The sequence below is a fragment of the Anabrus simplex genome, chromosome X, assembly GCF_040414725.1.
Source record: "Anabrus simplex isolate iqAnaSimp1 chromosome X, ASM4041472v1, whole genome shotgun sequence".
NCBI lineage: Eukaryota > Metazoa > Arthropoda > Insecta > Orthoptera > Tettigoniidae > Anabrus > Anabrus simplex.
The window spans coordinates 189395189-189407553 of NC_090279.1; the positions used below are offsets into that span (position 1 = coordinate 189395189).

At 38.8% G+C, this 12365-nt stretch overlaps 1 protein-coding gene across 1 annotated transcript in view; it reads left to right on the forward strand.

Moving 5' to 3' along the window:
* The window catches only part of LOC136886385 (phenoloxidase 1), a 90536-nt gene that overhangs the window by 25449 nt on the left and 52722 nt on the right, over positions 1-12365 (forward strand). The window contains exons 5-6 of the mRNA XM_067159153.2: positions 5542-5692; positions 6594-6695. Coding sequence (XP_067015254.2) covers positions 5542-5692; positions 6594-6695 — 253 coding nt within the window. The remainder of the gene's footprint in view (positions 1-5541; positions 5693-6593; positions 6696-12365) is intronic.

Here is a 12365-nt window from a genome sequence, read left to right on the forward strand (position 1 = left end):
GTTGCCAGTCAGTTGTAGTCATTGCGTCGGTTGTGTAGAAGTCACTCCATATTTCGGTCTTTTTAAATTTCAAATTACGCAGGAAGTCTTGGTATTCTGTCGTCGATTGCAGGGTCATAGAAAATCGTAGGTCTTCAATGAAAAACAGTTCTCTTGTCAGTTCGTAAACAAGTCTCGAAGGCGTGTATTTGGACACACAAAGGATTCGTTTAAGGAAGGTAGCTTTAACCCTTTCTAATTCCTTTAGGTCTTTCTTTTTCAAGAAGGTCCATATTAGTTCTAAACCGTAAGTTGCAATTGGAGTAATCTTTAGATGAAACAGTTTCATTGCTGTCTCAATTGATAATTGATCGATGTGCTCTATATCATTTATTGCTATTATTGCTGCAAGAGATCTTTCTTTCACGTGAGCTGAGAATGTTTTGCCGTTCATTTGGAGAGTTATTCCAAGGTATTTGAAAGAGTTCACAGAATTTAGAAGAGAATCTTCAAAATAGAAAGTATCTGCAGCCGCTCGTTTTCCTCCTCTTCTAAAAACCATCACTACTGTTTTCTCTTTGTTAACTTCCAAACCGGCCTCTTCACACCATTTTGACAGTCTATCAAGTGCTGTTTGTAGTTCTTCTCTACAAGACGCGACAATTACCATGTCGTCTGCATATAGATAGATACTTGTCTGCTCTGTAACGATGGCTTTAGTTATGTCATATGTTGCGACATTAAAGAGTAGTGGACTCAAAGGATCTCCTTGAAGAAATCCTACAGTCTGTAGGATTGGCTTAGACTTTGTTAAGTCATCATCAATTCTTACATAATTTTCCGATAATATATTTTTTATCAATTTTATGTAACAGTTTTCACCGCAAATCTCTCTTAATTTCTGGAGGATCAATTTCCTACTTGTAGAATCGAATGCTTTGCGAAAGTCAACAAACACCGCATACAATTTTCCTTTCTGTACTTTAAGTGCCTCTTGAATGTCTTCCATCAAACAATGTAGTGCCTGCAACGTTGAACGACCTCTTCTGAACCCGAATTGTTCTTCTGGTAATTTGTCATCTAGTAGATCATTCAGACGGTTTGCTAGAGCCTTCGTTAATATCTTCAAAAGTGTACACTCTAAAGCAATTCCTCGGTATGCATCTGGGTTGTTCACATCTCCTTTGCCTTTATACATCACCTTTATAGTTGATTCTCTCCACTTATCTGGAATTTTCCCTTGTCTGAGACATTGATTCAAGAGTTCTGTAATTGAGTCCTTTAGTATAGCCCAGCTGTCTTTAATATGTTCGTAAATTATATTATCAGGTCCCCCTGCTTTACCGTTTTTACTGTTCCGGACGATGTCTTCTAATTCATCTGTCGTAAAAAGTTTGATTGGAGCTCTGTCATTGCCATCTTCGTCGATCAAGTCTCGCGTCTCTTTTGCTTGGAGTAGTGAGGTGAAGTGATCTTCCCAGACTTCCAATGGGATCTGTCTTGTGAATTTCGGCTGCCTCTGCTTCAGAATTGAAAAAGGCTCTTCTTCGGCTTTCTTTAGTAGATTTTCCTCAGATATTTTCTGGAACTGTTTCTTTGCTTCTTTAACTACCCTTTTGTATTCTTTGCTTCTTACTGCATATTCTATGAGTCTTTCCTGAGTGATAAACTTCTTCTCTAACTGGGGTCTTACCAATGACTAATATGACCTCTCCTTATTATGCAACCTCTGTCTACCCTGATGTATCCACAAAGACGCACACAAAATGCTGTCAGTTGGTACACTTATTTATTACACCTTAACTTCACATAAACATACACATAACCTAATCAACTGCTGTCAAAATACACACATCAACAAACTGCCATCTTTAACAAATGCCTATCACTAAGCCATAAGGAGATCTCAACCTTAAAACAATTGACTGCTTACCAGCATGTCATAACATGTGGTCACAAGTATAACTCCTGTTAAACCATAACTCCAACTAAACAGTAACTCGTCTCTACCATCAAGGCTACCTCTTTATATATGTGCCTGGCTAGGCTTCTAGAAAGATACATCTTCTCGTAAATTCTAGTGCGCTTAAGGCCCAGATACAATATACAGAATATTCTACAGAGTTCTCATCTACCCAGTACCATTCTGGATGTTACAGTGTGTTTCACAATTCTGTAGCAGATTACAAATCATATATACAGGTAATATATATATATAATTTCCATTTATTTTGGAAAGACCTCCTGTATTTACAGGCTGCCGCTAAGAACAAGGTAAAACATATCAATTTTATGTACATATGTATTAATAAAAGAAAATTCAAAATTAGCTGTAGAGGTGGTGCCTCATGATCACAATAAATATCTATATACAACAAATGTTTCATGACATAACCTCACAAATAATGCAATTGTAAACTAATAATGATACTAATAAGTGGATGTACATCACAAGTAATAATAATAATAATAATAATAATAATAATAATAATAATAATAATAATAATAATAATAATAATAATTCAAGCTCGATACTTGCATTATTTGCCCATGGGTAAGAGAATATTGTTTTCAAGTTATATCAGTTTATCACACTTGCATCAACCCTCATAATAGGGATGTAGGCCGAAAAAGTTTGCGCCAGATAGCGCTCATGTACTATTGGGTAAACGCAAGGCGATCGTCTTATGTTTCTCCCAGTCAGCTGCGAGTAATGTATAGAATGTGACAGAGTTTTCTGAGCTAAAGCCGATTGTATCTTCTCTAATTTTACTCCAAGACTATATTAATTAATTGTATAGGTATCATCATCATTAGTCGTTGTGCTCATTACTGAGCGTCGTGACCTCATAACTCCATCATTTCCTTGTTGCAACCTTGACAAGATGTCTCCATCCAGAGCGGTTTTCACATTTCGTTAGTATGACCTGAAGTGGTAGCCCAGTGATCTTCTTCGCCTGATCTATCCATCTGCTTGCTGTTCTTCCTCGTGGTCTACTGCCTTCAATTTTGCCTTGTAAAATTACCTTTTCCAAGTTCTCTCCGTCTCGTCTCAAAATGTGGCCAAGGAACTGGAGGTAACGTTCACTCACACGGGAAGATAGACGTTTCTTGATGCAGAGTTCTTCCAGAATGGAAACATTAGTTCTTTTTTCTGTCCAGGATACACGTAGCATTCTCCGCCAACACCACATCTCAAAGGCATCAATGCGCTTTCTGTCTTTAGCATTCACGGTCCAGGTCTCACAGCCGTACAAAAAGACGGAGAACACTAGTGATTCTACCAAGCGCATCTTCGTGGCTTTTGATATTGCCCGGTTCTGCCAGATCTTAGTAAGTTAAACCATTGCAGCACGACCTAAGACAATACGTCTTTTTACCTCTTTATCACAGTTTCCCGTGTCGTTGATGACAGACCCCAAGTATACAAATTCCTTAACTATATCCAGGTCTTTTAGGTATCCCGTAAGTTGGATTTCACCTTGCCGATCAACTACCATTAGTTTGGTCTTTTTTATGTTTTTATATCCCTTAGTATATTACGGACGATGTTCAGCGTTTAAGCGTTAAACAGCTGCAAATTGAGCTACGGACCAGAAATGCTAAAACTAGTGGGAGGAAGGAAGAATTAGTACAGCGGTAGAATTAGAAAATTCGAACACGCTTCATTATCCAAATAATGAATAGGAGTCAGCATGCCTTTTCCTAAAGATTGCAAGTACTTGAGTATTGTACATTGATAAATATATAAATGTACCTCCACAAGACTTAAATCATAAATGGATATTTAAACACGCACTTGCTCCCCTTGCTTATCGACTTCGATTCATGTATTTTTTAAGGTTGATGGCTTACATGAAACTGCAGATACAGCCTTTGTCCACCACCAAAGGCATGTGATTATTCTTGAGTTTCCCAGTGCCGGCTCCTTTGAATATTTCACCATCAGCCATAAGGTGAAGATCACTATCACAAATTTGCATCTGATGGATTATTTCATATTTAGAAAACTGGAAATAGATGAAGCACCTGTTTCCAACTACAAATCATTGTGTTATACTGGATACAGACTTTTCAGTGAAAAGTTTGTTTTGTTTATAAAAGGTTAATTTCAGTCGGGTGAAATTATAAAATGCAGTGCTGCGAAATCCGAGTACACAAAACATAAGACCTATAATGTGAAGCTTATTTCAGGAGTACCTGGTGACATTACAGGAGAAGAATGTGAACGTTTTACTGGAGCAGGCCCCAAGGCATGTTGTAAGCATATTGCTGCTGTAAGCTACGCATTAAAGCACTTCCCCAAGACTGGTATTATTCAATGTTCAGAAACATGCAGACAGAATTTATAAACTTTTCAGCATCCTCCTGCCAAACGGTTGAGGCCAGTTAGCCCTATGAAAGTGGAATGTTTGCCCTTGGAACAACTTTTGGAATTACAATCTCAGTTGCACCAATTATAACTCTAGTCGAGGGGTATTTCTGTCTAAAAGCAAGGGGGTTGTTTTCAAGGACATTTTCTCTATCCGGCCAAATATTCAACTCTTTAAATTGGCAGTACATGAAATTAATCCAAACATTAAATATTATCCCAACAGTAGTTTTATGGAATCCGAAGTTAAGGCCTAGTTCCTTGTCAGATTGTTGGTCCTTAGCTTCATAACTGCCAAGAAGAAACGCAGTCTGGGTTCAAGAGGGAATATCTGTAAATTGTATCTGTTTTCTCCCAGAACTGCAAACACCAAATTACAATGTTGGACATCTACAAACCCTGTATAAAGCAATATGGCATCAGGATTACGCATTGTTTGCTCAACAACTAAATTACCTGTACTATATTTTGAGTGCTGATGTCTTTGAAAAGGGGAGTCACAAATGTCACATTCACTTCTTCGGGTATATTCACGATTTCTTCCCGTACTTCAAAGGAGTTGATTTCTGCATATTCCGATATTGTAGGCTTATCGTGGTAATCCAGCATTTTTCTGGTGTATGGCCTCTTTCTCGTTTTTGTTGTGCTCGTGGTCCACGGAAAAAGCGATGGAACAGCGCCCGGTTTTAATCTTGGCTCTCTCACCTTTAAATACAAACGCATAAATTCGGTGGTTGTTATCAAAATAAATGCCTAATCAGTTTATAGGTAAATGGCACTTACCCAACAAAGTTTTCGTGAAGTCACCGGGTTGAAAATAATGGGAACACACTTTAATATTTTCGGTCAGATTCTTCTCACCAAAATTTTTCTTTCTAATAGCATGTAACAATTTCTTCCTCGTTTCTTTATTTTGTGGAAACTGGTGAAACGAAAATGGGCTTCCCTGATTTTTTCAAAGAGGAACACTGCAATAGGTCGGCATAGTCACGAAAATAACAATTTAAGCAACTTAAATTCGTGGATATTTTAGCGGCATGAGTACACAGGAGACAAATGAAGAGTGCACTGCGCTTACCCAGTACAACAGCAGTGCACTCTGTCGGTGCTAGTTCTATACATACCTATTATTACAGCTGTTCAGAACTTCTTGCTAATGCTGATGTGTACAATGATACAACTGTGTTCAGGTACAACATGGAACGTTTCTGCAATAATCTCTCACGAGTGAAGAGGCTAACCAACTTTCGAGATCCCATACGCGAGGCGTACTTCCCCAAGCTTACTGCTACGCAGTCCTCAAAGAACTGGGTGGGACGTGGGAGTAACGCTGTCATGCAGGTGAGTATCATGATGTGACATCATAATCTCGTCATCTCTTTCTTCTCCTGCCTTAGCACTTGCTCAGTGCTATCTGTGTCTTGGTCCAAACAGACAACGCATACCTTAAGACTGTAATGCTCATAATGATGGTGGTGTTATTGTTTTGGTGGCTGAATATCAAGAAACAGCATCCTAAATAGACCTATATGATACAAGATAGGGTTCCATGGCAACTATGGGATAGGTCTAGGAGTGGGAAGGAAGTGGCCATGGCTTTAATTAAAGTACAGCCCCAGCATTTGCCTGGTGTGAAAGTGGCAAACCATGGAAAAACATCTTCAGGCCTGCTGACAGTGGGGTTTGAACCCACTAACTCGTGAATGTAAGCTCACAGCTGCGTGACCCTAGCCACACGGCCAACTCGCTCGGTAAATATTTTTTAAAATTGCCTTTCTTTTTTTCAATATTAGTGTCATGATGTCTACCTTGTTAACTGTTCCATGGTGAAATGTTTTGTCCTTATTTCACATGTGAATTATTAAAAAAAAAAAAGACTTTAAAATGTATTATGAGTGTATTTGGGTTTTTAAAACAGAGATTTTGCTATGGCTTATATTTCATTGTTAAGTTCGTAAAAACTTCCATTGTTACCAGTTATACTGTACTTGAAGAGATATTACACTTAAGCAATGGAAGAATCAGATAAAAAGGAGCACAATTTTCTAAATAATCTGTATTGTAAGGGATTAAGCAGCTGATTTGAAATTATTGTACCTACAACACAGAAACTGTACTTTTCTGGATATAGATTCCTATTCAAAGCATTATTTACTCTGTCCCCTCTAGAAGCATTTTGAGTTTGTAATGGGAATTTCCAGCTAATGTCATACTAAAAACTCTTGTATATTATCTTTTACAGGATATCAGTCGACCAGAAGAAAATCTCTTTTTTGACATACAACATTTGGAACGTTGGCGAGACCGCCTTTTCGATGCCATTGATCTGGGATACGTTATTAATGTAAGTCTTCCTTATCTGTTAACTATGGTTGATACTGTGCCAAAATTATCATAAAATTTTGTTCAACCTTTTGCATAAAAATGTGAGGACTAAGGTCTCTTGTTCATCGGTCCGGCAGATTTACCAGACTGGCACTGAAGCATTGTTACAAAAGGGAGTTTGTCCACTATCCATCACGGCAAATTTACCGCTTTGACAGTTTCACGCAGTATCTGTGATATTCTTTTGATTATAAAGGATGCAGATGTAAATATTGACAGTAAACTATTAATTACCCTTGTTGAGGAAAGAGCAGTGTTTTGGAACAAGACAATTCTAAAGTAAAAGACAAGTGGTTAAATTTGCATTCTTGGAAGCAAGTATGCTCACATCTGAAAGATGATTTCAAAAAACTGCGAGATAAAGAGAGAAACAATATAGGTATGCAACACAGGATGCACACAAAACTTTCTACGTCACCACTGTCTTTTTGTAAAAATAGTAAAAATAAGCAGATAGTAAAATTCAGTCAACAGAAATGAAATTCATCAGAACAATGAACCAAAAGACTAGGAAGGACAAGATTAGAAATGAAGTAAACAGGAAGGAGCCTGGCATCAAAATAGCTTTTAGGAAGATGCAGGCTACAATGGTTTGGACGTGCTATAAGGATGGACAGAACAAGAACAACAAGGAATTACTTTGACAGAGAAGTGAAAGGGGAGAAGCCAGTTGGGAGGCCAAAGAATCGATGGATAGACACAGTGAAATCGGAGGTCAGCAAGAGGAATGTCAAGTGGGAGGACATACAGGAACAGGACAGGAAGAGGTGTACACCACATATGGGAAACTGGAACTGGAAAATGATGATGATGATGATGAGTATAGTGCGATAAGCATGTATACATCCAAATTACAGCGCTCAATTCCCTTGACTGGAGTGGAGTGGAAGTTGGAACACTGCAACGCCTGCCGTCTCCGTGGACAAGGCCACGCGGTTTACTTACCGGCCGGCAGAATTACCGCTCTGGCAACATTCATGTCGTGGATAAGAGGCATAACACACTCAGAAATAAACCTCAGGTCAAAGAAACTAACAGGAGCAAAACATACAGTGACATAGTTTTTAAATTTTTCATCCTGTCAAAGCTAAGATTAAGAAATACTAGAAAATTTCTATAATAGAAAGCATTTACACAATAATAGAATGGGTTTTTCTTTACTGGAAAAACATCATCAGATTCTATCAAATCACTTTTATTATGCATAAATATGAGTGACACGAAGTGCGAGCTTGCATTCAGGAGATACCATATTTCACGGCATAATCGTTGCACTTTTTATACCAAAATTTTCGAACAAAATTGTAGGGTGCGACCATTATACGATGAATATTTAATACCAGTATTTGTATTACTCAAAAAATGTATTTATAACTAAATTGTATTTGATACAAATTTAAGATGCACGTAATACTCGCGTTTATACATCAAAATAATTAAAATAGTCTAAAACAAAATTCATAATTTTTCGCAACAATTCGGCGAACGTTTTTCCAACCTGAAAATAAAAATGAACATATTAAGTTAATTTGTCATTAATTTGAGTATTAAAGTTAAAATATTACACTTGCAAAAAATTATCGCTTTGTTGTGAAATGCGGACTTACCGGTATGCAATTTATTCCAAATCTTCGGTGTCGCTATCGCAGGTTTCGCTATCTGATGCGCCGTCCTCGCCTCTGTTAATACCAGTATCAGATTCTTCGTCTCCCTGCCACACTGTGTCATCTTCGGAACCGTCTAGTGCATTCGAAATCCCAGTCCTTTTGAAGCTCTTGGAGACTAGTTCAGGTGGTATAAGATCCCAACTCTTCTTCACCCACGAGCATTACAAGTCCAAGGGTGGACGCCTGATATTTCCGGCGGGCGTCAATTGCTGATCGCCGCTCATCATCCACTCATTGTAAAATCGACGTAAGTGGTCTTTAAAGGGTTTATTAACACATACGTCTAGTGGCTGCAAAGCAGATGTTAGGCCACCAGGAATGACTGTCTGTCGTGTCTTATTTGTAGTGAGAATTTGCTTCACTTCGTTCACGAGGTGATCTCGGAAACTATCTAAAACAAGCAGAGCTGGTTGTTTTAGTAGTGCACCAGGTCTTCTATTCCACACAGTTTTAACCCAGTCCAGCATGAGTTCTACGTCCATCCAACCCTTTGGTTGCACTCGTACATGAATTCCACGGGGAAACTGTATATTCTTAGGCATCGTTTTCCTCTTGAAAATGATGTAAGGCGGCAACTTTCTCCCGTCAGCTGTAATGGCTAGCATTGCCGTGCATCGCAACTTCTCACTACCGCTGGTTTTCATTAATTCACTCCGTGATCCTTTTAGCGCAATAGTGCTGTTGCGAGGCATATCAAAAAAGATTGGAGTCTGATCGGAATTACCGATTTGAGAAAGCAAGTACGAAGTTTCCTTGCGCAAACGTATGACAAATCAGTGAAAATTTACAATCTTGTCTGTGTAATCAGCAGGCAACTTTTGGCTTAGTGTTGTTCTCCTTCGCACTGACAGATTGTGTCGTCGCATGAACCCCTTAATCCACCCACGAGTCGCCTTAAACCGAGTTACCGGTATGTTGTGTTTGCACGCTACCTCCTGTCCCTTAATTTGTAACATTTCATATGATGCACTGCAGCCATTGTTACGTATTTCACTGACGTACCGAAACACTTCTTCGTCAATTATAGGAAACTTCCCTGTTTTAGGACCTCTAAACGCGCGTCTAGAAGGGTTTGTGCTTTTTAGCTTGTTTTTTACTTTCCGCCAGTCACGCACCAACTTTTCACTCACAGAAAATTTTCTTTCTGCAGCTCTGTTCCCGTGCTGTTCAGCGAAGGCAATTACGCTTAGCTTGAAGCCCGCAGAATAGTTTCTATATTTACCCATAATCGCTTATAAATGCTTCACACGTTAATGTTTTGCGATATAAATGACTTTCCGTAATTGTTCACTATTAAAACAAATTATTTCTGCAAACACCCAAAACACAAATTAAAACTTAAATTCTCACACACACATGTCTACAGTAATCACGTAAATCTGAAACAAATAAATGCATCTGTGATCTGTCCATTCCAGAGCAGCCAATACTGTTAGGCAGCAAGCATGCAACAATTTATCAGTTTAGCTCGTTGGTTGCGACACACTACTGCGCTTGCGCAAAGCTCGCAAACCGGAGCTCTAGCTAGCGCGGTGTAGATCTACTGTATAGTTGACTGTATTCCGAGACGTCAGTAACAAACATTCATTTTTTTCAATTTCTTTTAAACATACGGTAATTAGGTTAATATTTCTTCCCAGTTATTGATGATTTTACATTACATTACTGACGAGTTTATAAAATAAAACTTTAATAGCATTGGATAATAATTATCTTGACTGCTTGGATAAAGTTTTCATCCCATGCCCGGACACTTATGACGTAGTAGTAAGATAAGAGTCTAGCGATGACAACTGAGACATCGTAAATAATTCGGCTGAATAATTCCGTGGAAATCTGCGTTATCGTCTTGGATTTCACTTCGTGCGCAATAACACAGGAGCCGGCCCCATGGTGTAGGGGTAGCGTGCTTGCCTCTTACACGGAGGCCTCGGGTTCAATTCACGGCCGGGTCAGGGAATTTTACCTGTATCTGAGGGCTGGTTCGAGGTCCATTCAACCTACCTAGCCGGTATTTCCTGGCGACATTGCCGATAAGCGATAACTTACAGCCTTACGTATTTCAAATGTGAACTCATAATATGTAGGTGGTGAATAAATAGTACACTGTCTCGCGACCACGTTGTCAAATTGCTGATAGCCTACCGGTAAGCATAATATGTAGGTGGTGAATAAATAGTACACTGTCTCGCGACCATGTTGTCAAACTGCCGATAGTCTACCGGTAAGCCATGCGTCGTACATATACCGGTATTATTTATTTATACGTTGTGCAACATGTCGCAAACGTGACTGTGTTGCCAAATTGCCCATAAACCATACACGTATTTAAATTGCGCATTCATGTGCAACTTACGTTGCAGTTCCATTTACCTTTTAACCAGATTAGTGAACAAAATTTGGACGTGCGACGATTATGTAATTAAAGGTTTAAAGTCCGATTTTTGTATTGAAAATAAAGGATGCGACGATTACGCGGTGGCGACGATTATGCCGTGAAATACGGTAGTGCATTCAAACCCCACTGTCGGCAGCCCCCTGAAAATGGTTTTCTGTGGTTTCCGATTTTCATACCAGGCCACGGTCACTTCCTTCAAGCAAGGAAAGGCAGGTTAAGAAAGACAAAGAAAATCAAATCCCCTGGCGCTAAAACCTGATGGCTTTGTCCTAGCAGCGAATGCCGTGATGCAAGTGGGATAAACAGGTACAACTTGAAAACAATATTTTCTCACCTGTGAGTAACTAGTGCAAATATTGAGCTTGAATTATTATTATTATTTTACGATTATGGTTATTATTATTGCTTGTATGTATAGCTATGAAGTGTTACATCAATTTAGTAGTATTATTATTATTACATCATATGTACATATGATGCTGTTTTTTTTTTTTTTGCTAGGGGCTTTACGTCGCTATGATGCTGTTAGTGAGGTTATGTCATGAAACATGTGCTATATATAAATATTCATATCAGTTCAGTCAATGTAAATACCTGTAAATTAATATTATAATTTATTCTTAACTGTATATATAAATTGTAATCCATAATTGTGAAACACACTTTAACTTCCAGAATGGTAATAGATGAGAAAGATGAAGAATATTCTATACATTATAACCTATGTATTAGACACTCTAGAATTTTCAAGAAGATACTTTTCCTTATAACGTATCTTTCTGGAAGCCTGGCCAGAATATATATAAGGACACGATCTTGACGAAAAGTGCACTACTGTTAAGTGAGTTGTCAGAAGAGAGTTATGGTGTAGGAAGAATATTTATCTTGTATGACATGCAATCATTGCAGTCTCCATATTGAAGTGACAGTCCATTGTTTTTAAAATGGCGGCTTGTGATGTGAGAGTTTTGTTTGTCTAACAGCGATTAAGGTTATGTGTGTGTTTAATTTGTAAATAAATTGTGAATAAAATAATTGTACCAACTGAAAGCATCTCGTGTGCATCTTTGTGGATACGTTAGCTGCTCAGCCTAAAGGTCTGCATATCAAAGTAAAGAATCCTCGGCCATTATTCTAAACCACGGCCGGTATCTCAGTTAGTTCCTCAATTGTTCTCACATGGGCTGAGTGAACCTCAAACCAGCCCTCAGATCCAGGTAAGAATCCCTGATCTGGCCAAGAAACCTGGGGCCTTAGGGTAAGAGACAGGAGCACTCTCTGTAGACCGTAGGACTGGCTTTAATAAAAACAGAAGAATATAATTAAAGTGGGGATGAGGAGAGGACAGTGCCTCCCCGGCTCAGGTGGCAGCATGCTGGCCTCTCACTGCTGAGTTCTGTAGTTCAAATCTAGGTCACTCTTTGTAACATTTGTGCTGGACAGGGCAGAGGCAGGACAGGTTGTTCTTCGGGTACTCTGGTTTTCCCTGTCATCTTTCATTCCAGCAACACTCTCCAATATCATTTCATCTCATCTGTCAGTCCTTAATCTTTGCCCCAGGGGA